Raw genomic sequence first — 26,523 nt, forward strand, 5'->3', positions numbered from 1 at the left:
AATCTGCTGGTTATTCGTTTTCTCATATTATTTTTATCTACCACAACAAATGGGAATGTTTTGACGAAGGTTGGTTATTATAGTCAAATGTGCCCTCAGGTAGAGGAGATAATTAAAGAAATTGTTTTCAAATCTGTTAAAGTAGATAAGGGTATGTTTGGTTTTGCAAGCATAGGAATTGAGAATTAGAACAGAAAATTTGAATGAGAATGGAGAATGAAGAATAGGAATGGAAAAATGCAATCTAATCTTGTTTATCCCTTGTTTGGTTATGCAAGCTTAAATTGGAATAGGGTTAACTTGCAATCGGCACCATTGAAAAATTGTTGAAATATTTGAAAATATTGAAAACAAAGCTCCAGCGCTCACCCCAGGTCAAAGCGGATTTGAAAATTTAATCAAATTTGAGAAAGTTAAAATGAATGCAAGAATAGCAATTCCAATTACAAGTATTTTTTGGAATGGACAAAAGCTCATTTTGGAGCTAAAATGAGAATACGTATTCCTATTCCCTATTCCTATTCCATGCACCAAACAAAGAATACAAATCGTATTCTAATTTCCTAATCCTATTCTGGTTGTATTCCAGCAACCAAACGGGCCCTAATGGAATAACAACTTTTCTCATAAGATGCATTTCCATGATTGCTTTGTCAGAGTAAGTATTGCTCTTAAAAATTCACATTTTAAATTCCAACCCTAATTTCATCATTAAGTACGTTAGAATATAAATTAAAAATAGTGATGGATGATGAATTGAAGGGTTGAGATGCATCAATTCTACTTGATTCTACACAGGCAACAAAGCGGAGAGGGACCTGCCAACAATTCACCTCCATGGTAAAACATACAGGACGAGGTTGAAGAGAAATGAACTTTAAGTTACACCACATAAATAGATTATATGCACAAATGGCTTAGGAATTCACATGGTTAACATCTACAAATTTAGTCTTTGCATTGAGGAGATCCCAAGGTACACTTGGAGCTATATCTGGAGACATTCTTTATGAGAAGGGCATTGCAATGAAGGTGCTTGATTGGGGAGATGAATAAAGTATTAAAGTAAGTGAGGCAGCTACAATGAAAACTACAACTTCTTTAAAATCTCTCTCTTTCAATGCTTAAATTTCCAATTTCTCCGCCCTTTAATAGATAGATCACTTTCTTGTTTTCATTTTAAAAATGAACAATTTCCTGCAGAAACTGTCCTTTTTGTATTGTGTTATGATTTAGGTTACTGCCTACTTCTAAGGCTTCCATTTATCCCAAGAAAGATGATGCTAATAATAGAATAACTTTACCACCATGACTGACGCAGGCCACCCAATTTGGAAGTAAGGATTTCTCTCATAAAATCTTTTTTAGGCAATGAAGCGTGTCTATTTCTAAATATGGTTTTTCACTTCCACTCGTCGTTCATACCATACATCTCTCATAGCTTAAATTTTTAACACATCTCCTATCTATGACGAGGATTGTAGTTCATTTGTACATTTGACTCTAGAGTAAATTAAAGTACACTTACAATTGAATAAATTATTTTCTTTTGTGGACACCAGTGACTTATGATCAATCAGTTGAATACCTTTGTAAATTTAGATACCTATCCTTACCATCTCTTGGTTGTCTATACTTAACAAATCAGTCCATCCCTACTTCCTGTGCTCAATATTCCATAATCCTTGGTATATGCGACTCATATTGTTATATTTATAGTAGAAAATGTATTAAAATAATGCCACTTTCAATCGAATAGCTTGGTATAAATTGTTCAAATATTAGATTTGTAAAGAAATAGAATTAGAGATATTATATTAGAAGTAACAAAAGAAAAGTCTCATCATCATAGTTTCTTCATTACATAATGTGTTTCTTTGATTTTGATTGTTTGTATTTTAACATTTTTTTGGATTTTTTTGTTCATTGGATTATATTCTTGTATCACCTAAAAGTTTGATTTTCAATGCCCTAAGCCAATACAAATAAAAATTGTATATATAACATTAGATGTTGCTTGTAAAGCTAAAATTTTGCCAAAGTCAAACATCATAAGCAAATATTTCTCACAATCTAGAACTCTTAGGGCCCATTTCACTGTGGGAATGGGAATAGGGGAATAGGAACAGCTATTTTGGAATACTTATTCTAGAGTAGAAAATGGGGCTATGTATTCTTGTTCTCTGTTTGGTTCAGCCAATATTTGATGGGGAATTTGTGGACCCCAATATTTATGTTTTCTAAAATAAATAAAAGCGGAATAGGAATACGTATTCCAATAACACCTATTTGAGTGGAATTGCAAAATTCCATTTTTGGGCCAAAATTGGAATACATATTCCTATTTTACTTCGTATTCCAATTCTAATTTGGTGCATCCAAACGAAGAGTTCAAAATTTTAAGAATTTACATATGCCTATTCCACTTGTATTCCCGTTGCCAAACAGGCCCTTAGAGAAAAAAATAATCTTTTACTTAAAAGCTTTTATATTTTTATATTTATGTAGTTAGGATTTATGTTTATGTCACGCCTTCCATTTTTCCATGTGTTAGGCCTACTAAATACCTCAGCAATAATATTTTTTAAGTTAGTAAGATTTTGTCATGAAAATAAACAAAAAATGAAGTTTATCAAAATTAAAGGGAATTAAAAAAATTCCATCCATATTTTTCATGGTGTTATTTTGGTTAGCATTGAATATCTTTAATTATGGAGAAAAAGTAAAGGTCTATATTGATAAAATTTTGTCAAATTTTATGCATACCTGTTTTGTTCTCAATTAGGGTTCTTTAATATTTTTCTTGGAAGCTTTGCCCCTCTCATTTTCCTTTTATATGGACACACCCATGTCTTATTCTCATTCTCATTGGTATTCTTATTTGTATCACAAAATTTGTGCAAAATGACAAAATAAGTCTAAGAGGCATAATATTTAATATTTTTCTTGGAAGCTTTGCCCCTCTCATTTTCCTTTTATATGGACACACCCATGTCTTATTCTCATTCTCATTGGTATTCTTATTTGTATCACAAAATTTGTGCAAAATGACAAAATAAGTCTAAGAGGCATAATATTTGATAATTGTAACTGTAGATATTATTTATGAGCATCCTTATATAGAAGTATATTTGATTTCAAAATTAATGTTGTCTCATGTATCTAATATAGTCACAAGACAACATTCTTATGCTGATAGGATGTTGTTCAAGCAAAATTTTGCAATTACTTTATAATTTTAATACATGTTGCGATTTAACATGATCTTATTTTCTTATTTGGAGTGGTTTAAAAAGCTTAACAAGAAACTATTATGTGAAATTGTTAAATGATTAAATCAGGTAGGCAAGTAGGTTTTTTAAGATCAAAATATATGTTAGAGATTTTTTATTTTATGTTATAGGTAACCAAGAGATCTTGACAAGATTTTACCTAAATTAAATGACCTGTATTTTCTCAACACTGAATATCTTAAATTGAAGGTAGTGGATTTTTGTAGTCTCTGCTTTGTTTTACTTTAATCTTATACTTATCTACTACTAGTAATTTTTTTGTTTGCAGAATTGATGCTTCTTGGATTCATTTCACTATTGTTTACTATGTCATAGTCATATATTGCCAAAATACATATCAAAAAGTCTTTTTTAAAACTATACTAAAACCTCATAGGAGGAGAATAATCAAAAGCTTCTTCAAGCCTTGTTTTGTGGTCTTGATTGACTTAGGCAAGTTTTGGTTATCTCCATAGTAATTTCTTAGAATTAGCTTTAGCCTTATATCATTTTAGTATTTTTCTTCTTTTATTTTGGGAAACTTAAGGTTGATATTGGTCAAAGAAAGCTTAAATTAAGCATGCTATAAAAAAATCTTGACTACATGCTTAAGATGAATACTTGATATAGTAGTTACATATTATACCAATTTAGTTTGTAAGAGATGATTCTTTTTTACATTGAAACATTAATATCCTATAGGGGTTGACCAAAGTGATTGTTTTCTACATAGGCGATTGAGATAAGAACTAACAATGAACCATTTTAAGGTGAATTTTGCTTATTTAATTAGGCACTCAATGTTGAAAATTATAGAAAGTTTACTTTTATATATTCATCTCCTTAGTTGGCTAGAACCAACAGCTAAATCAATTGAACTCAATATGCCAAAACAAGAAAATCCTTCATTAGCCGACCATGCTTAGTAGACACTAACTGATAAACAATTTTCCTATGTTAACTAAGTGAACTTGGTTAAAAATGCATGTTCACAAAGTTCCTTTGGTAACCAAGTGAGCTCAATTAACACTGGTTCCATCCAACATTTTTTTCATTAACCGAGTGAGCTTGGTTAACACTCAACTTCTACAAACTTTCCTTTGACGACTGAGTGAACTCGATAGACACTGCCTTCTAAACTTGGCAAACTCTGGAATGCTTGACAGACACAAGAAACTGTCTTCATTGCCCGAGTGAGCTCGACATACACTGACTAGAAATGATATGACATTTTGTGTAACATCAAAGACAATACACAATTAATCAATTATTTTCAACATTTACTATATTGCATCTTGATTGAAGAGATACCTTCCTATCGATGGAAGAAAAATGTTAGTCTTTATGGAGCCTATTCTCTAATTGACCTATCTATATTGTTAAAGTTGTAATAGTTAATCTTGATTTGACATAAAATTTTTATTGACATGCATGCATCACATTATAGTAATATTAATGTAGCTATTGTTTATTTGGTGTATACACCCATGGATGGAAACCAACCTATTCATTAACAACCAAGTTCTAATGACTTGGTTTTAATAGACAAAGATAATCTTTACTATCAAAATTGCCTAATTAATTTTAGTTTAGTCATAGGAGGAGAACTTCTACTTAATGTTGCTTCTCTCCACAAGACTCCATTTAGGCATGGACTCTAGCTCTTTCTGAGCCCTTGTTATACTTATTTTACATGTTCTTATTTCTTTTTGTCAATGCTTATGGGATGAGTGTTGAAGAGGGTAGGAAATGAAAATAATGTACTAGTTTTTACATGCAAGTAAAAGTATGGTGTTCAAATACTTTGGCCTAATTTATTTATTTTCATATGTTTTCTTTCTATGCATGGTTCTGTATGATCTCCCTGCCACATCCATGAATATGATCTATTTTAGGCATATGTGCATCTAGCTAGTTTTATGGTTGTGCAACATCTATTATATGGAGAAGATGTTTTGTTCAATACATTAAAAATAGTGAATGCATAATATGTTGCTTGGTTTCTGACTTGTCCTTGGTGAAATCTGGCTTGCAAAGCTGCTACAAGTTCTTACATTGGGTGTTTTTGAATCCTTCTTCCTGACTGATGAACCATATCTATTTGGCAACTTGCTTAGATTTTCCTTTACAGAAGCTTTCCCTCCAAGATTTGTAGAATTGAGTTTGGGGTTCGCCAAAGATTTCTTTTTTATTAGATCTGGTCTTTTTTCTGTGGAGTAGATGATGATCCTTTTAAAGAAACTTCCAGTTGGAGGAGTAGCTATGGGTGAATTATGTTTTTTTGAGTCTATCAGAATATTCTTGGTACTGAGAATGTTTTTCTTAGTCAATGAGTTAAATCCTTTTTGAGTTGTATTCATTGCAGTATGATAATCCATATTCTTCTCCTTAATCAAGCTTTCCTCTTCAATAGGAAAATATCTAGTATGCTCTTGAACTTGCTTTGTAAATAAGTTGGATTCTGTGTCCACAAAATTTGTGATAGATCTGTCAAATAATATTCCACTTGTACGGGTCAATGAATCTGAATAATCAATCTCTGATGGCTATCCCTTCCCCCAACATTTGATGGAGTTTTCTAAGTGATCACTAGAGTCTGAGGAAAGATAAGCCCATCACACATCTAATGGTGTGTAATTTCTACACTTCAACATTTGATTTATTGGAGTGAATGAGCGAAGAACATTGTGAAAATCTGTAGCTTCCTTATCCCTATTCACAAGGTTATCCATTTCTTGGCACTCTATAGGCTTTCCTACTATTGTGTAGGTCTTCCCCATTTTGAATCCCTGTGATATTTCTATTTCAACATTTGATTTACTCGAGTGAATGGGCAAAGAACATTGTGAAAATCTATAGCTTCCTTATCCCTATTCACAAGGTTATCCATTTCTCGGAAATATATGGGCTTTCCTTCTATTGTGTAAGTCTTTTCCATTTTGAATCCTTGTGATATTTCTATTTCATGTAGGGACCCTAATCTTGTGTTTGGAAAAGGATTGTCATGACTAGTTGAATCAACAACATTTCTTGTCGAGGAAAACCTGTGGTAAGACTCCATCATGCCTTGCATCCCTGGAATGTCTTCCAAACCTTTTAAAACTCTATCATTTGCAACTTCACATAGACAATCTGCTCCCAAACTAGACTGTGGTCCAAATTGATTGGAAGGCTTCTTATTAACCGCAATTGACTCACTTAAACCATGCTGACCTAGTTTTGTAACCACATTTCTCTTCATTGAACGTGTCTTGTCAATGTCACATTTGTCCATGCTGCCTAGCCTCTTTTGAAAAGAAAACTTTGATACATGCCAACATTTTTTTAATAATTTGACTAGCTGTTGCAATTGCAACAGAATGTTCCAATGGCTAGCCGTCACTTTCATAGCATAGCTGTCACAACGATGTCGCAATTATGATGACGAGTTTTGACGAATGGACATCGCTTCTATAGTACAACTATCGCATCGACGTCGCAATTATGACGATGTATTGTCGCAATTGCGATGTCGTGAACGTGAACTCTTGTCCCTTCCTCCTTCCAAGTTATGACAATGTTTGCTGCTGCAATTACAATGGATCCCTTTACCATTGCAATTTGTGACAACAAAAGTTTGATGGTCATCCGACAGGAGCCAATTTGTGGTTCTATTGCTAGGGCGATGGGTAGATGCCGTAATTGTGACAACCTTCCATCACAAAACTAGTCCAAATATAGTAGTGTTCGCTTTATATCTATGGCAAACATTTCAAGCCCTATATTTGTCACATTTATTTGTACTTCATTATTGCGATTCTCAATTTGGCTTTCAATTCTATTACAGAAGATGGTTATCTATAAAAAGCTAAAAAAGGGTTATTTTAATTCAGCAATACAGTGACGTGGAGGTATTGAGGGGCAATGATACGTAGGTATTTTGTAGTTCCATAACTTATTACTGGTGGAAATAGTACTATCGAAAGAAGGAAAGGTTGGGAAAAAAGGATCACCTAGAAGGATCCAAATAAAATAGAGCTCACATACATAGATTAAGGTGGAAGACAAATTACAAGGCTCGCCTCCATTATTTGATTTTTACCAACCTTCTGAGCCTCTACAATTAAATAAAAACATAAAACAACAGGAAAATAGACTACACAACCAATGCCTCCTTTGAATCGATAATGAAGAATACATAGAAATAATGCAACCCTAAACTGAAAAGAACTCATTGACACCATGGCAAGAAAATCAACATAGGAGGTAGAAGAACACCCATTGGAACTGGTAGATTTTTTTGTGACCTTTAGAAAATAGTCTATGAATAAACCGTTATGACAAAGCAATTTTAAAATTTTCTATCTTTAGGGTTTATAATATATCAATGTCATAAAATATTATAGTTTAATGAAGGTTTTGCAGTCTTAATTAAAAAAATTGGTATGCTTTGCAGTGTGATGCAAAACTAATTTTGTCAAATGTAGTGATTCAACAAAATAAATTCAGGAGAAACTTACAATAATGTAATACAGAGAAGAGGTAAAGATTTACTATAGGTCTCAAGCACTTGATAATGAACAATTTTAGATGTTTTTACATTTTTAGCCATTGCTCTCACGCTAATCTATGCACAAAACTGCTAAATTATTCTCCGCGTCAAACACATGCAAAACACCACTTTTACCCCATAGCAATTTGTCAAAATGCCACTTACAACCTTTAACAAATTTTCTTCTATTCTCCCATGAATAAAAATAATAGAAGTACTAACAAAATTGCTAATACTCAATAAGAAAAAAACAACTTATATTTTGAGACGAGATTAATATCAAAATTTTGAGGAACTATAGATTTTGACCAAAAAAAACCATTTTTTTTGGTTTACTCCCCCACTCAAACAAAATTAAAAATAGTAATACTAAGAAAGAGTCTTGAAACTGATAAAAACTATTTTAGTGACTAAATAGCTCCTAATAAAAACCATTTTCTTGGCCTAAAAACTATTACCTTAGAAAGTCTCTACTTTCATAGCTGTTTCTCCACTTCCACATGCTGAAGACTTTGTCTACCATCAAAAAATCAACTTAATATTTTGCCTGTTTTGGCTTTATCCACATAGAACATGTAGATGGCAAGTTCCAAAGGAAGAGTGGGCATACAAAACATGTTTATTCTGTAATACGGGAACTGTTGAGACAGAGCAGAACTTTGTCAAGGAATGCTTGGCTTACAATGACATCAGATCTGATTATACAAAAATACTGCAGAACAAAGACTTCAACTATTTATTCAAGGAAGATCAAGTATTTATTCGAGCAAGATCAAGTGAAGAGAACAGCGGATTTGATTATCAAAATTCAAAGAAGGAGAGACAAGTTAACCAAAATTTTGCAACTGATTAGTTTGACTCCTGACTCGGGAGGGTGATTGCATGGGTCCCATAGACTACTTTAACCTCGTGGACGTCATTAAAATCTATCATATCATATCATATCACAAGCTTTTGTGTTTTCATTTCACAGTCGCCGCCTTCTCGCTGCTTCACAACATTTTCTACACGCTAAAGACATTGCCTGGAGGCTGCCACTGAGATTTACAAGAATGCAATCGACAAGATTTGTGGGTCCCGAAATATTGACCCAGAAACGCTGATTTGAATAGGCTAGAATCTTAGTTCGGTAGAGCCTAAAATTAACTAATAATCAAAACTGACATTGCATGGTCTACCATTCCTTGTTTTTTCGAGGAAATATCGCTTTCCTTATCTACCATCCTTCCTTGTTTCTTCCAGGAGGTTTCGCCTACTTTATCTACTGTTCTTCCTCGCTTCTGCCAGGACCAGTTCATATATCTCCCCTGTTTCTCTCTGCTCTACAAGTTGAGTGGCTTTCATTGCTCTTTTTTCCCCTCAGTTTTTGTGTTCAGTTGGGTACTTAGATTCCATGGCTTCTACTTCTCGACAAGCAGAAACTGAAATTGTAAATGCGTTTGATGGGCTTGCTCCACTATTTTCCCCTGCATCTACTTCTTCTACAGAGAGGGCGCCCTTCGATGTTTTTATTAATCATCGGGGTCCCGATGTAAAGCATAGGCTGGCCACAGACATCTACAATGCCCTCCATGCGATGGGTCTCATGGTCTTTCTTGATTCCCATGATCTCCAATTAGGGGAACGCTTTCCTGAAGCACTAGAACGTGCCATGTCCACTGCTCCCCTTCATGTTGCCATATCTTCTCCCGCATATGCACACTCCCCTCGGTGTCTTGCCGAGCTGTCCTTCATGCTCAAAACTGGGGCACCTGTCATTCCTATTTTCTACAAAGTAAGCCCCGACGATCTCCGCCATTTGGTTCATGGGAAAGGAATCTACGCAGCCCCCTTTTTGGAGCATGAAAAGAAGGGTAGATATAGCATGGACAAGCTTCAGCAGTGGAAGATGGCACTGCACAGTGTCTCATTTAACATGGGTGAAATCGTCAATAATGATGAGTGAGTAAACTCATACTCTCTGTTTCTCTCTGCATCTGCTTTCGTACCTTCCATTTCATGCAATAATCTTCTAGTCTTTATAGTTCTTTCTGTTAAATCATCGCTGTTTAGTACTAACTCTTTTGTTTTTAAAAATTTCTCTTTCGAAAACTATATCGTTTCACCATTGTTTAGAGAGGAGCGAAACGTGGTGAAGAGTATTGTGAATCGTGCCTTGAAATTAATGGAAAGAGTACCATTAGAGGTAGCAACACATCCTGTGGGTTTTGAAGAAATTGTAGCAGATTTTGAAGGGACAGTTAGTGAATATGCTGGTGTTCAAATTGTTGGAATTTGGGGTATGGGTGGTTCTGGAAAAACCACTCTGGCAAAAGAATTACACAATAGAAAGTATTCATCTATACATAAATCTAGCTTTGTTTTTGATGTTAGAGATGCTGCAAGGAAAAACGAGTTGCATATAAAGCAAAGGCAGCTCCTTACAGATCTGGGGTATAATTTCAGTGATCAGCCATTTCGTAATGCAGATCAAGGCAAAAATATTCTCTGTAATTATTTGAGATCTCTTCCTGTATTTGTCATTTTGGATGACGTTGATCATAGGGATCAACTAGAAGCTTTACTCCCGGGAAAGGGCAGCCTTGCATCAGGGAGTTTGGTCATTGTTACAATTTGGGGCATCTCTTGTGTTTATGTAATGAAACCAATGAATCAGTTCCATGCCAAGCAACTTTTTGGTTGGCATTCCTTCTTACGGTCTTCTCCATTACAGGGATTTGAGAATCTCGTCCAAGAATTTGTAAGTGCTAGCCATGGGCTACCTTTGTCTTTAAAGGTATTTGGAGCTCAGCTTTATGACTGCTTCGATAAAGATTTGTGGAAGGATCTATTACATAAAATTTCTAAAGTATTGCCTAAAGATATTATAAAGAGGCTGAGACTAAGCTATGATGCTCTAGATAAAGAAGAAAAACAAATGTTTTTAGACATAGCTTGTTTCTTTATTGGCGTAGACAAGATGACTGCCATTGCAGTATGGGAAGGATCAGGGTGGAGTGGTCTGTGGTGTTGACAGAAGCTTGAAAATAAGTGTCTTGTTGAGCTTGCTCATGGGGAAAAGATAAGAATGCACGATCATCTAAGAGATTTGGAAAGAGAAATTGCAAGTATTCTTCGACCTTGTCAAATATGGTCTCCAGACCAGTTAATGATTACTCAAGAACAGGTGAGCTAAATAGTTGTTTTAGATGCTGTTATAAAATTATAAATCTGTATATATTTTGTTGTTTATGTCAGTTTGCATGTTTATTTTGTTTCCTTTTAAGTTTGTGGCTTTTACATTTTTCTGCAAAGATAAGAGAAAATATATATTTGCTCCCAAATAAGTTAGTGGCTTTTACATTTTTCAACACAGATAAGAGGAATGATCTTGGAGGCAGCAACTAATGATGTTACCAAGTTTCCTGGTTTCCTGTGGAGCAGTTTCATGTGTTTTTGGAGACGGACAACTGGGAGGCCTTTCCCTCAAGAGTTGAAAATGTTTGTGGTGGGGTATGGTTACAGGAAGTATTTACACATCGCCACATTTTCAAAAGAGTTGGCATGGCCTAGCTGTACTGGAATCAACCATAGATATCTTCCATCATGGATGCCATTGAAAAGATTAAGAGTTTTAGAACTTTGTAACTGCCACAACATGGTAGGATTGTGGAAGGATGGGGTGGAAGTAAGTATTTTCATTTACAGTTCTGTGCAATCTTAGTAACTTGGATTAAATAAATATATATATTTTTTCCAATGTGTATATTTGGCTTAATTGATTTTAAAAATGGTTGTAGGTTCCAGTGCAGTTAAGAGAGATGCTTATTTCTTACTGTCCGCAACTTCAAGTGATTCCAAAGTCCATAGGATATCTCGACAATTTGAAAAAGCTATCCCTGTCTTTCTGCAAGGTGAAGAGTCTGCCGGAAGAACTGCCCAACTGTTTTGGCCATTTGACAGGCATGCGACACTTAAAATTAAGGTATTGTAATGAGTTGAGAATGTTGCCAAATTCTTTTAAGCAGCTCACGCTCCTGCAACATCTTAATTTGGAGGGTTGTGAGGAGCTCACCATACAGTTGGACATCTTGGAAAACATGTCAAAATTGGAGTATTTTAATCTTAACAAGTGCAAGCAATTGGAAGAGTTGCCTTATCACATCACAAACCAGGCTTCTTTGAGTGAGCTCTATTTAAATGGAACCAGATTAAGGGAGCTCCCAATTAACATCGGTCAACTCAACAAGTTGAGAGTGATGGAGATAAGCCCAGATGATGAGTATTTCAACATGCAAAATTTACCGGACTCTATGGCGAGTCTCACTCGTTTAGAGCGATTGGTATTAACAAGTTTACAAGTGCAAGCTGAACCAGATTCACTGATTAAGCAAATGATTAATCTTCAGTACCTACAAATTTCAGATTTGCCAGTCGGTGGTCCGTTTACTTCTTTTCGGAGCAATCTCAAGGAAATGATGCTAGAGAGTACACGTGTCAAAGATTTCAATTTGTTCAGAATGCTGTCCAGGCCTTAAAAAAATTTCACTTTGTACGAATGACTATTTAACAGAGGTCGGAACTCTACCTACTGCAGTGGAAGATATCTTTATCATGGGATGTGGATTGCTAAGCAGCATAAGTGGGATTGGCGGTGCAGTAAACCTTCATTACCTACGACTAAGCGAGTGTCCAGAGTTGAAGACACTTCCAATTTTTGATAAATTGGTTTCACTCAAAGTATTTAATCTTGAAGATGGCCACAGAGTTGAGACAATACAAGGTTTAGAACACTGTACATGATAGAGGACCACACCACCCTTCCTCACAATCAAGAAAGCAACAATATGGAGACCAAAAAAATGCTTCACAAGAAATTTTATTATACTTGAAGATCTTTACAACACCCACAAGATGATATCAAGCTTCTCCTTCCACAACTTCTACTTCTCAAGTTTCTACTCTTCGAACTTGATTACAAATGATAGTAAGCCTTGCTTAAATAGACACTTCTAACCCAAGACATTACAAACACAACCAATGTGAGATAAAAAGTAAATACAACTATTTTTAAATAAATATTAAGTTCCCACCCAAATACAACTAAGCACCCAACAAATATTAAATACATGATTTATCCAAAACTTTCTAAAATTTCCACCTACACACCTCGATTAATGAAATGACAACTATTTTTTCTTATTTTTCTATTTTATGCCACTTATGCACCTCAAAAATAGAAATTCCTCTTTTTTTCTTTTTCTCCTTTTTCTCTTTTTATTTATTTATTATTTTTCCTCTAATTTTCGTCACTTTCTCTCTTCTCCACAATTTTTTTTTTTTTTTTTTTTCAATTTTTTTTTCCAATAATTTTCCCATGCATCAGTACATCATTGGAGGAGCTCGAGATAGAAGGCGAATGCTTTCAACTGTTGGAGATAGAAAGTTGGATACAAATACGAAGATTAAGAAGGTTGATTCTCGTCGCAGAGAAGATATCAGCCGTGGAGCATTGCATTCAAACAATTCAGGTAATAATTGTTTCCAGAAAATCTATAAATTCTAATTCTTGTTCATTTCATTACGACCATGATGAATGTTGCTTTCCTATTTGGACAGAAATGGCCAGATGATCATATAATAGCAATATATACAAAGGAATTGGCTGGTGCGGGGTCGCTTTTAAGCTCTTCAGCCTTTCCCAATCTCTCCGTCGTCTACTCGTTTACAGACAACAAACTCGAATCTAGCGAGGGTATCCTCTATGAGCTGTTAATTGAGCGTCCCTCCGATGGCAATGCCATGATGCTGTGTTTGGTCATGAACTGTGTTACTGAAAGTAGGAAATTCTGTTATTCAAGAAATAAATCTGCGGAGGTGGACGAGGGCAGATGGACATTGATAACTGTCTTCGACCAATATTTTACCACACACCTGCGCCGTGGATATTTTTTCGCATTGTTTAATCGGTGGAAAGTATTAAAAGGAAGAAGTGGTGTAGTGGAGAGAGGTATGGTCGTGAAAGGTCCAAGAGGGAGCGTGATGGAGAGTTTCCACCACTCGTTGGTGCGTCTCTCGAGATGATATCAAGCAAGACGTCTTTTGATAAAGAGATTGTCCTAGATAGAAAAAGATTGACTTAAATTGAAAACTGGTCTCAGTTTTCTTTATAGTTTGAAATATAAATTATGAATGATTTTTTTTTTTAAATATTGAAACAAGGCAAGGGTACAAAGAATAACAAGTACACAAGGTCGCTGGAAGAGAAATACATCATTTAAAACAATTCACCACAATACAACACTAACAAAATAAGTCAACATCTAGCATTACATTGAGAGAACATGACAAATCACTTTGCAAAGATCCATATGGTAATTGCTTTGAAGTTGTTTCACTTGGTCTTTAAGTTGTTGTAGCTGGACCATGGTTGACAGATTCTTTATAGATAAATCTGATATCTGAGACAACAAAAAAGCAGCCTGAAAAAATTATATCAAAATACAACATTAAGATGTCTCTTTTCTCCAAATAATTGCTTGAAAAAACAACACTTTATCTACTTTCCAAATATGTCTTAAGATAACTTGCCTAATAGAATTAACAATAACATCATTATGAAGGCCAATGCCTAGGAGAGCTTCCTTCCAATTCCATTTATGGTGAAAAATAGCTTAAATTTATTTAAAGATAACATTCCATTGTTTTTTAACGTAGGGGCAGTCCCAAAATATATGCTTCATATCTTCAGTGTGTAAAACAAAAGGGGCACCTAATTGGTTGCATTGCAATGTATTTTAATTTGTCACCAACAGGTAATTTGTGGTGTAAAACCTTCTAGGCCAACAATTGCAAATCCACATCAGCTTTGGATTTGCAAACTTTTATACTCATGTTGATCCATCTTTTCACACTAAATCTACATTTCCATTTTTGATTGAGATGGGGGAGGATAAACCAATGGGGTAAGGAATACAAATATGCTTTCTTAAGCGGAAGATTGTTAAGATGAGATGAAGATAACCATTTCCAATTTTTAAAAAAGTTGCATTCTCTTGGAGTGCAGATTTTAATGGACAACTCAAGCAAAACTAATGACTACACAAATATGATAAACAATTTGTACTTGTTATCTAGATCAAATCGATTTTTAATTTTCAGCCATGAAGCCTACTCGAAAATACTAAAGTACCAAATGTCCTTAAAATTTCTCACACCTTTTTTGAACAAATAAGAGGCATGCTTTGGAAAACAAATAGCAAGGGGTTGATTCTGGTATTGAACTAGCTTGTTCCACCAAATGGATGAAGAAGCAACGCTGAAACCATGCTGCAAAGAGGAATCATTCCACTGAAGAAAATGACAAACATGTTGCCAAACCTTCCAAATGAATTGTAGAGGAAAGGATGCCTTGATTTTTGAAAAAAGAACCATGATGATCTTGTCAAGCCAATTGATTGTCTGCCATTTTTTATCTGCAACAACCTGCAACTATTGGTTACGAACAAAATTTTTCCATGGTTCATCTCCTTTAGTAGCTCTTAGTATCCATTTTGCAGCAAGGCAAACCCCTTGAGTCATGGGGTCAATAATTCCCAACCCACCCCTATGCCTTGGTTGAATGCAATGAGACCAAGAAGCACCAGTAAATCCATCATTTTTGTCCCATTTAGACCAAAGAAATTTTCAAATAAGTTTGTTCAACTCTTCATATTTCCTCTTTGATGGCATCCAACACGACGAGTAACATGGGAAACAATGAAAATTTTATTTGCAACTTGTATTTTCCTTGCTAAAGATAAGAATCTATTGTTCCAATTGAATAGTTTCTCTTTAAGTCTATTAAGAAACCACTTCCACATGTCTGAAAGAGAAACCCCAATACCAAATGGAATGCCTAAATACCTAGTGATCTCTCCATGCACAATATGCCTCCATTCCTTAGGAACACACTTTAGAATTGTTCAGAATGAGTCATCATAAATTCAGTTTTACTATGGGCCAACTATGAGCCAAAAACAACACAATATAATTCCAAGATATCCAACACATTATTTAATTTTTCTTCATAGTTTTGCAAGAAAATCATGCTTTCATTTGCAAAATGAGAGTTAATAACCACCTAATTTTGAGGGATGGAAATCCCTTTGATGAGTTTCATATGATTAACACATTGAAGGAGATAACCCAAGGCATCGACTGTAAGAATGTATAAAGATTCTTATTGTTGAACATTTTGAAAAATATTTATTTATATATTAAATTGCTTAATTTTTATTATGATAGTTAAAATTTTTTAAGATATTATTTTATTACTATTGTTCACGTATGAAAATTGATAGGCTAAATAGGTAAGAGTTTAACATAAAATTGTAACTTGAAACAATTGTAAACTTTATACCATAATTCTTTTACATATTATTTTTTAACTTATAAATTTTTTTAATGGATTATATGAATTATTGTTATTGTTGAATTATATATTCATGGAGCTTATATATCATCCTAATTGTGGAATATTTTGGAAAATAATTATTTGGATATTAAATTTTATTTTAATAGTTTGAAATTTAAAATTATTATTTTATCATTATTGTTCATGTTTCAATAGATTGTAAAATAAATTTATTATTTTATATTTTAGATAAATTAATTATTTGTTCTAATTATTTTTATCAATATGATTAGGTTGAAAGTTTATATAATTTTCTAGTGCATCATAATATGTGATAAATACTTGGATACATTGTGTAGAGTATTTTGTAAATATTTCATACCAAACGATTTTTTTTCATAATAAAAAATGTCAAAAATGATTTTATCTAATGTAGCTATATTTATTTGATATATCATCATTGTATATATTTATTTATTTAAAAAATATTTTAAGATTTATTCAAATATAAGTTAAAAATCATTTTATCTAAAGATTAAATTTTTTCACATATGATGGGAAGTAATTATTTGGTTGAGAAAACTAATGTGAACAATTCCATTTGCCACAAATTTTTTATTTGGTGGACAAAATTAATGTCAACAATTCCATTTGCCATGACTTTTTTGTGCCCAACCTATGGAGGAGAATAGGAAAATGAATTTGAACTCAATAAACTATTTTTTAAAATCTGAAATGACTGCAAATATGCCTGTGGCAGAGAACAAAAAATCAAAATCGAGCATAATAAACTATTTTTTTCACCTAAGACGACTGAAAACTTCTAAATGCTTGCAAACTTCTGAAATGACTATAAATTCCACAATGCTTGTGGGTTTCTAAATTGTCATCACCTAATTGCAATGTTTGAAAGCATAGATTTGAATGGCAGAGCATCTTGGGAAAATGCAATGGAACAACTTTTGATGCCTCCTCCCAAGGAAATACACTTTTTAAATTTTTGTCAGTTTACCAAAGCTTTGGCCATCAAAAGGAAGCATGATTTTCCCAGTTTTCAAATGTAGAAAGTCTCTTGGGTTTGTCTGGCGACAACTAAATTTAGAGAAGGGTTGCAGTGTTCCAACAGTTGTAGTGTTCTTAGGGCATTCTGAAATTTCATTCTTGGGTTTTAGGATTTCAAAAAAATCTCTGAAAAAATACATCAATTGAAGCGTCCAAATAACCTTTCATAGGAACGAAACATTTTACATGTCAATGAATCACAAAGAGGTCACAAAAAGATGGAGAGACTAGAAGTGGGAAAATTTACCAACGATTTGACAGTTCGTAAGATGTAATTGGTTGTATTTTTGTACAAATTTTCTCTGGTTATTCACATAAAGGGTAACAAGAATTTCCAAATACCTCTTAAAATTCTTTGTGTTCATAGCAAAAATATGCATCTGACACAAAGAAGGAAAGAAAAACATCAACACATACCTTATGTCATTCGCTTCAACTCCAAATCTTCAACATCTGTTACGCGCTTATGTTAAAACTAAAAGGCAATCCACTTTTTTTTTAATCTACTTGCAATGTTGATGCTTCAACCACATTTATTGCATCTTTTCCCCCGCTAACTTCCTTCTTCTACGTGTTTGACACAACACAAATGAACTTTAATTCTTTGCAACTTTGCTGACTGATTCCTATTTTTTCTGCCTAATAAATTTTCAGAAAATGACTAAAACCCTATCTAAAATAGTCCTGGCCAATGAAAAATTCAGAATTTGCATATAATATTTAGATTTTTTTAATCTTGTCTCTCGAACTTTACAATATGATCGATGATTAGTAGGGAAAAATAAATGGGGGGTAAAAAGAAAACATTAGCTGAACTAATAATAGAATCACATTTCTTCTTATTAAATTCATAACAATTTTCACTTTATTAATTTATTACAGTAGGGAACTTAAGTTTTTCGTTGCATTTATCTATTAATTCAAATCTTGGGAATTGTGCAAAAATCAGTTAATCTAAACTTCTAAAATTTTCTATTAAAGTGAATTTAAGATTTTTTATTTCTCTTTTCTCATTGGCTCACATCATTTTTGGTGGTAGTCTTTTTCTTTTTTCTTTTAGTGTTGAAGAAATAAGAAAAAATTAGAATAACATCAGGCTCTTAAGTTTTGAGACATAGAAATTGCATGTCTATGTGCCTTAAGTATTTTGTACCACTTCACATTTATTTTGATTATCTGTCTCTTATAATTAATAGCATGTATTTTTTTATTCATTTGGTGGCAAGGGAAGTAGAGAAGAGTAGTAACCACATTAGAAGATGGTAAAGTCTAATGGATTTGCTTGTTCATTTTCCACTCTGTTTTTTAGTCTATCCCCTCACCCATCCACACAGGAGTTCATCAAGTCATCTAATTCATTCCTCCTTCATTTCCAGAGGTTGGTTTTTTCTTTCACACATTCTTCTGAGTAGTTTTGTTTTGGAACAAGATTTCTAAGCAAAATTTGACTTGAAATTGTTTAGTCCATCAAAATCCCTTATAAATCAAAATCCTAGCTTTACTCGATAAAGTTTCAACAAAAAAAATCCATGTTGAAATTGTACAGGGCTAATAATGCAAATCAATTTTTCGATATATTTGGAGGTGAGTTACTTTAGCTATCCACATTCTAATGTCTTTGTCAAATCTTATTTCTTCTTCTATTATCTTATTGAGTAATGGCATGTTTGGAAGCATGTTATAGGGTGATGGAGTAGACTATTCAGTCATAGGAGAGCTTCCTCCTAAAAATATCATGCGATAGTTGGGTTTCGCAACATTTAATGAGGTACGACATCTTCTATCAATGTTTCTCCTCTTGTAACTACAACTGCTACTCTTGCTTTTGTCTCTTCCGAGTCATCTATGCTAGCGACAGTGATGGTTATGATGCTCATGATTTCATAAGGGTTACATTTTTCAATAAACTTGCATTTGGAATAAAAACTTGCAAGTGTATCCCTTCTTTATGTGCTCGTTTGGTAACCATCAACATTAGAAAACACAAAAATTCTTGGAAAAGGTGTATTGGACAAGCTGGAATCATTGTTTATGACTTTATTTTTGAATTTTGTCTACCCATGGTATTGTCAATGAGAAGTTGGTGTCTTCATAACCCTTGACTTGCCATTCTATCCATTCTATCCTTTTGAAGCAACATGTATTTCTTTTTCTTCTTGATGACAACATTTTTGAGATATCTCCAAACTAGCATGTTTATGGCTCCAGAGCTTCCCTGTACATCATCTTGAATGTTTTTGTTTTATGAGTTTAAACTAGTTACAAAATCCTAAGGTTAATGAATCAAACAAGAATACGTAGACGAGGAAGATTATTTTAACTAAGATAAAAGTTAATTAATCTTTTCTTCTTAAGTGTTTTATCTAGGTTGATTAACTTTTTGTCATTTTATTTTTATTTGTATTTTTATAAAAGATTCATGGAATATAGTTTAGATCATAAGATAGTTTATTGATATGCACTCTTGTTATGGTAGCTAGGGACACTTTTGGTTCTATAGAGATTTTTATTTTTATTTGTATTTCTATAAAAAGTTCATGGAATATAGTTTAGATCATAAGATAGTTTATTGATATATACTCTTGTTATGGTAGCTAGGGACACTTTGGCTCTATAGAGAATTTTCCTCAAACACATCTACACCATATTGCTAACAGGAAAATATTCTTCCGTCTGACATCCATTTCATTTCTCAGGTAGAAAATATTCCTCTTCTAGAAGTAGCTACACCATTTAGTTGACAGAAGGTATTCCTCTTATGGACAAAGTTGCATGATTTGTAAATTATCATTATTGTGTACAAGTTACTCAATCAACAATGTTACATGAACAACTTGAATAGCTCGAGGGCTTGGATTCACAATTATTTTGTGGTCTACTCAAAGTTATTTATTTTGTGGCTTAGCATCTTTCCATTCACTATTCACTAGTTTTTTTCAATTTTTATCTTTATAATGCTATATATAGGTTATTGTCTTAATTAAATTTCTAATTTTATATGTTTGTATGAAATTGCACAATGTCTTGTTTGGCTCTAAGATGTTGTGGCCAATATGTAGGATTATTCATGTTTTTAGACAGGAAATTTACCCCCCCCCCCCGATAGACTTGTATTCTTTTGGTCAAGGATTTCGGCTCCCATAGAACCAAGTTTTTTTTGTTTGTGTAAGCTTTCTTGTTCATCACCTGTTGAAGAGGTGCAAGAACATTTAATATTTAAGAGGGTATTTCCCTTGCACATGGTTGATTTTTACTTATGTTCTATAATCTACCCTAATCCCAATCTTGGTTAGTTGATAGCCCTCAAAATATGTACATTTAATCCATTTATCATTACATTCCTTTACAACTCTCTTTTGGTTTTAGCAATTGAATGTGTATCTTAGGGACGAATTTGAAGGAAATTCAGTTGCCTCCGATGCTAGTGGGAGTGGATAATATATATGAAATATCTTAAAATAGGTAGAGATAAAAAGAAATTTCTTTTGGGTTGCCATCAATTAATTTATTTGATTACATAAAGATTTTTTTAGTGGCTAGATTTTAAATGTTTTTGTGGCTAGATTATGCTACAATATGTTAATGGGATAGGCTAAATCCAAAGTGCACTAAAGACAAAACAAAGTCAAATTTTATTTTTCTCTAGATTCATGAAAATGTAGTGATTATTTCAAATTTTTTTGTTATTTTTGACTAGAAACTATGCAGATCATGAAGATCAAACTTAATTGGCTTTACAATGCCTTAATCTCTCTTCAATATTTTATATTCAAAATATGTTCTCTCTTCAATATTTTATATTCAAAATATGTTTTATTTCCTAGATAAGCGTGTAAATAAAAAAGTGCTTAGTGCATGTGTCACTCCCCTCTGTCCCTATTTTCTCTTAATCAAATTATATTGATAGCTTGAAGATTCAAAAGTAGGGAAGACTTACCAAAAACTTTTAAAATTGGAAATTGGCAAAGTGCATTGTTAGTGACCCCACTAGAAATCCCAAATGATTCTTTATCACTAAATTTTAGTGACATGTTAAATCTTCTCACATTAAAACAAGATTGAATGAGCTACAAAATCACCCCAAAAATATGAAGGTAGGTATTATTTGGAGATGTTTCTAATGACACTTTTTCTTATTGACTAGCATCAGCTTCTTATGAAGATAAAGAGTAAGATAAAGAGTCATTAGAAGCACCATTTTTATTATTAACTTGCTCTATTTAGTTTTCAAATGAAAAAAAACATGTTTACATATTGTATTTTAAGCTTCTTACCTTTCTTTTCTTGTACTGGGCAGATGATCTTCTTCATTTCTTTCCTTGCATGAGGCAGGGACTCGAGCTCTATGGAGCCCTTGCTTACTTCGAGTTTTGTATTCAAAGTATTTTTATTTATTTTAAATTGAAAGTTAATGCATAAATATTTTATTATTATATAATTTATTAATAATAGTTAAATATGTACTCTTTGCAATTATATAATTTTTAATAATTCTAAAAATAAATATTTTTAATATTAGTATAAACTTAATTAACTTATTAGATTGTTTAGTAATTTTATTTCATTTAAAAAAATAAAATTTTTAATTATATGAAAAGTTTTCTTAGATTTAATTATATGATAAGATTTTTTTATTGTTAGAATTAATGGTATGTGAAATGATTGGAGAGGGAAAAATTAGAAATCTAGATATTATCTATTTGATTTTGTACTTGAGTTCAACAAAATATTTTTCCTATAAATATATTATAACAAAAAGACATGATAGATTTGGCAATAAGAATATGTTTCTTCCAACACTTTTGGGACCTCCTAAAGATGAATTTGACCAGAGCTACCAAGGACTTCTTTAGAATAGGAAAACTCTTAAGAAAATTAAATAACACTTATATCAAGTGTGTGTTCCTAGAGTGTCTAGACCAAAAATCCTCTATAATTTTAGGCCAACCACTCTATGCAATACCACCTATAAAGTTTTTTTTCAAGGTTCTTGTTAACATAATTAAATTGTACCTTGACAATTTCATTGGACCTCCTTAAAAGGATTTTTCTTGGGGAAACACATCCTTGATGTTGCTAAAACTACTCATGAAGTTAAATTCACTTGATGGAGAAGACTAAAACTCAAGTATGGCTATAAAATTAGATATTTCACATGCTTATGATAAGTGGAGTAGAGTCCCTTGATGTATATCAAAATATGTTGTGTGTACACAAGCCACTCTCCAACAATACAACCTAGGACCCCACAATATGATTCCCAATACCAACACTATCTAGGCTAGATCAATTTCAAAGTCTAGGACACCTCCTTGAGGCCTAACAAGAAAAAAACTTAAGCCAAAGGTTTCAGGACTGAAATATGGCTTGCTTAAACCTTAGATGCAGTTCCCAAAACACAAACTCTACAATACTTGCTTAGGAAATCAAACTACACACCTAAAACTCCAAATAGGGCCACAAGGAGAAAATTAAGATTTTTGAAGGAAACCTTCTTGGAAATCCACCAAGAAAGTGTTAAACACCTTAAGATACTCCAATCCCTTAATCAACAACCCCTACCAAGTTAGGACCCTTGACCAATCTCCCAACTCAAGTTGTTTGCAAAACTCTCCTAGGCCTATTAGGGCTAATTGGGTCTCTTTTCCAAAGAAAGTATAAGAAATTAAACACTCCTTCCAAAAAAAAATATTGGAATACTTCAGGGATATGCCAAAACATCTAATTCCAAGTTCCTATGTTTCTATTCCACCCTTGGGCCAAGTTGTGCCTCAAAAACCCAAAACTTGACAATCACATTTAAATGCCTATCCAGAGGGTTTAGTGAGTTCTCCCAACATCTCTTGCCTCTTGATATGAGACCCAAATATTCTTAAAATACATTCTCCTCCATTTCTTTCCATTGAGGCTTATCTTTTTCCCTTGGTGGAATCTCTGGGAAAGAGATTTTTTTCTCTCAAACCCTAGTTAGGGCCTTCGTACGACCAACATGCGATTACAATTCATTTTCTTTTAACTAGTATGACTTGAAGACCTCAAACTAATTGTAGAACCTTCATAATAAAATTCTTCAACTTTTCCAATCCTTCAGAGTCTCATGTGAATCCATACAATTATGTACAAATGGTTTCTTAGGCAGATTTGATAGGGAAGTAGTAAATTTTATTGATATCGATGCAAGGATTACATTAGATTCTTCTCTTCTATGTTGAGAAAGGTTTCTCAACCTTATTTATTCCATTCCCAAATAGTTCCAACCAATAAAGGTGTTTGTGAACATTGGGATTCAAAAAGTTGCATTCTTGCACAAAAGTTGCATTATACAACATTGACAACTTTTTGTAAAAGTTGTCAAATGTCTCCAAACTCTACCAAAATTTAATCCTAGATTCTACCTAAGAATTTAGGAAGGTTTTGATCATAAAATAAGCATTATTTACCTTCTATACTACTTTATCCCATTTCTACCTAGAAATTTCCCATAAAAATGACTAACATAGACAATTATGTTTATAACACACCTAATGCCTCATTGCCTTACAACTTGGAAATTATTTCTAGCATTTGATTCTAGATCCATTTACCACCCTAACCCTTTACCTTTGATCCTCCTTATGTGCTTGCAATGGATGGAATTGAAGGTGCTCCTACACCAATAAGGTGGATTGTTCTTTCCTCTATGAGGTCCTAAGTAGAATTGGAATCAATGAAAAAGTCAATAGAATGTTCAAACTATTGGGGGGAGGGGGGATGGTAGCGGGGGTGAATTAGTTATATCAAGTCCCTTAAAATAATTTGTACCTCCTTAAACTTATCACCAAATAAAATTTACTAATTTGATGTAGCATTCAATTGACTTACATTAGTTTACAACTTCAAGCATATGAAAACATGAAATAAATTGTAACACATCCAATCACACATTAACAATAGTATTCAACATAGGAACCCAATTTGGGTAAAAAACCACCACAAGAATTGTCACCCACAAAGAAACTCTCTCTTCTGAAGTGAGATCGGTTAAGAGCTAACCATGTCAGAGGTTACAAACACATTTATAAATGTGACCCTATTAGGGAATCTTCACCAAAGGCTAGCTAGATTTGTCACTTCTTAATGAGTGGCCTTATTATAGCACTTAGTGCATTTATTAGAATGACACCTTAAAAAGGATTTAGAAATAGGACTGGTAAACCTACTTGGTTAAAATATTTTATTCTATAATGGTTAGAAAGTAATAATGGAATGACTTTAGAAATAACAACTACCTTTGCCTATTCAGATCTCTTTTTTTCTCATTACTCTTCTTCACACTCTTCTTTACTTGGTTGATCAACACATACTTCATGTCATCTCTTTCCTTTATTCTTTACTTGGCCTCTGTTATGTTTGGTGACTCTTCTATCTTTGTTTGGTTATCAACAACCAACAACAACAACATCATTCTTACTCATCCCTGATATAGGTGTTTTTTTAATGTTTAATCACATCTATTAGGCTTTCTCTAAATTCCTCTCATCCATCCGATCACATCTCAACTTACATTCAATGTATCTGGAACTCAATTTTTTTTTATGCATCATGCTAGATGTAATTCACCTTGAAACTTAAATTTTTCTTAGATTATGAACCTTTCTTTGAATCTCTTCCATATGATCTTACCTAACCAATTTCATCCATAGATTTCACTACCAAACTTATTTCCTTAGAATATTCTCAACTAATCTAGATTCTCACTCATATTGTCCCACAATTGACTTTATTAAAACTATCTTCCTTTGCCGATTTGTGTTATTTCTTTGCTAAATAACCTCATCTGCTCAATTAACATTGTTTAATTAGTTTACATTTCCTTGATCAATAACACTTACAATTTTTTTTCTAAAAATTATGCTTGGTACACTTCTATCGTATAATATATTTTCTTATATACCATCATCTTCATCTTGGTAGCACACATTTATTCCTTTTCTTTTCACTTCACAACTTCAAACTGTTCTTAGCAACCAATGTAACTAACTTGTACATCTTTCTAACTATTCATCAAATCATGTAAAATGATCAAACCAATATTGTCTTGTGAAAGACTAATTCATCAATTTCCCATTTAAGCTCGTACACTTAATATTACTTCTTCATTTCATCTTCTATCTTTACCAACCATTTCTTTTCTCAAAATCACACCCTTCAGATGATTTGGCAGCTTACATAAATTAGTAAGTCAATATTCTTGACATCAATGACAAAATGATGATTGATCCAAATCTCCTACATTCCTTTCAATTCCCGCTAACTAACATTGTTCATAGTCAACATTAGTTTGGGTATCAATATCAGTTGTAGTAAAAATTTCCCCGTTTGGCATTGGTGGAAACACATATAATATAAACCATCCATTACCAACATAAATAAACTTCATCATCTATATTGTTCCTTAGTAACACATACTCATTATTGTTAATTCTCACCCTTTGATTATTCTTCCCTCCTCCTTCCTTTATCTTCTTCATTCTTTAATCTCAATATTATTTCTTTGTCTACTCCATTTTGTTCTCCTTTTCTTTGTTCTTTCCCCTTAGATGTATTATGCCCATCTTCTTTTTTATGCTTCACTTCCATATAGTTACCTCATCTCCCCCTTGGATAGTCTTCTCCCATCTTTTTTGGTCATCTCCCCCTTTGATAACAATGCCAAATGTATTTTTGAAATTGAGACTAATTTTTTGTACAGTTATGTCTTGTAGCTTGCTTGGACTATTTATTTATGTTTCCTCACATCTTTCACCTTCTTCACAACTTTAGGCTTCTCCTAAAGAAAAACCATCAACATCAACTCATAAATAGATATTTTGATAAAGCATGAATTGATACAACATGCATATTTCTTCTAATTAACAATAGATAAGGGAATGACCCCTTGTTTACCTCTCAAGTAATCACAAATATCCTCAGATAATGACTTGGTGAAAATAGCAGCAATATGCTCTTTTGACCTCACATATATTCCATCTTTAGTTATTTCTCATGAACTTTCTTTATCAAATAGTGATACGTTATTGATATATGCTTACAAATGAGGTTGCAAGTAGAGTGGGTTTAACCATGGAGGGAACTCCATAGTTAAGCACACTTGAGCTTGAGTAATACTAGGATGGGTGACCTCACTAGAAGTCCCAATGCTTCACCTCTATGAGAATCCCCTAGATCCAATGAGTGCTAAGGGTTCCATTTATTCTCATGAGAGATGGATTCATGTGTGAATCACTACTCATGAAACATGGGTA

The 26,523-nt window shown here is 33.1% G+C and overlaps 1 protein-coding gene and 1 pseudogene across 2 annotated transcripts; both read left to right on the forward strand.

The window, feature by feature from the left end:
* Window positions 1–9,066: 9,066 nt before the first annotated feature.
* Window positions 9,067–12,722, forward strand: LOC149566378 (disease resistance protein Roq1-like; annotated as a pseudogene). The gene is made up of 4 exons (XR_016362178.1): window positions 9,067–9,744; window positions 9,919–10,969; window positions 11,159–11,470; window positions 11,583–12,722. The product of XR_016362178.1 is annotated as a disease resistance protein Roq1-like (transcript).
* Window positions 12,723–13,085: 363 nt separating this feature from the next.
* Window positions 13,086–13,992, forward strand: LOC149566379 (uncharacterized; the record flags this gene model as incomplete). Its single annotated transcript, XM_089816464.1, has 2 exons — window positions 13,086–13,313; window positions 13,402–13,992. Coding segments are annotated over 2 exons (693 nt in total), but the record flags the coding sequence as incomplete, so codon positions are not given.
* Between the last annotated feature and the right edge of the window lie 12,531 nt (window positions 13,993–26,523).

This window comes from Cupressus sempervirens, chromosome 3 (genome assembly GCF_028749045.1).
Source record: "Cupressus sempervirens isolate cs-2001-9-10 chromosome 3, ASM2874904v1, whole genome shotgun sequence".
Taxonomy (NCBI): Eukaryota; Viridiplantae; Streptophyta; class Pinopsida; order Cupressales; family Cupressaceae; genus Cupressus; species Cupressus sempervirens.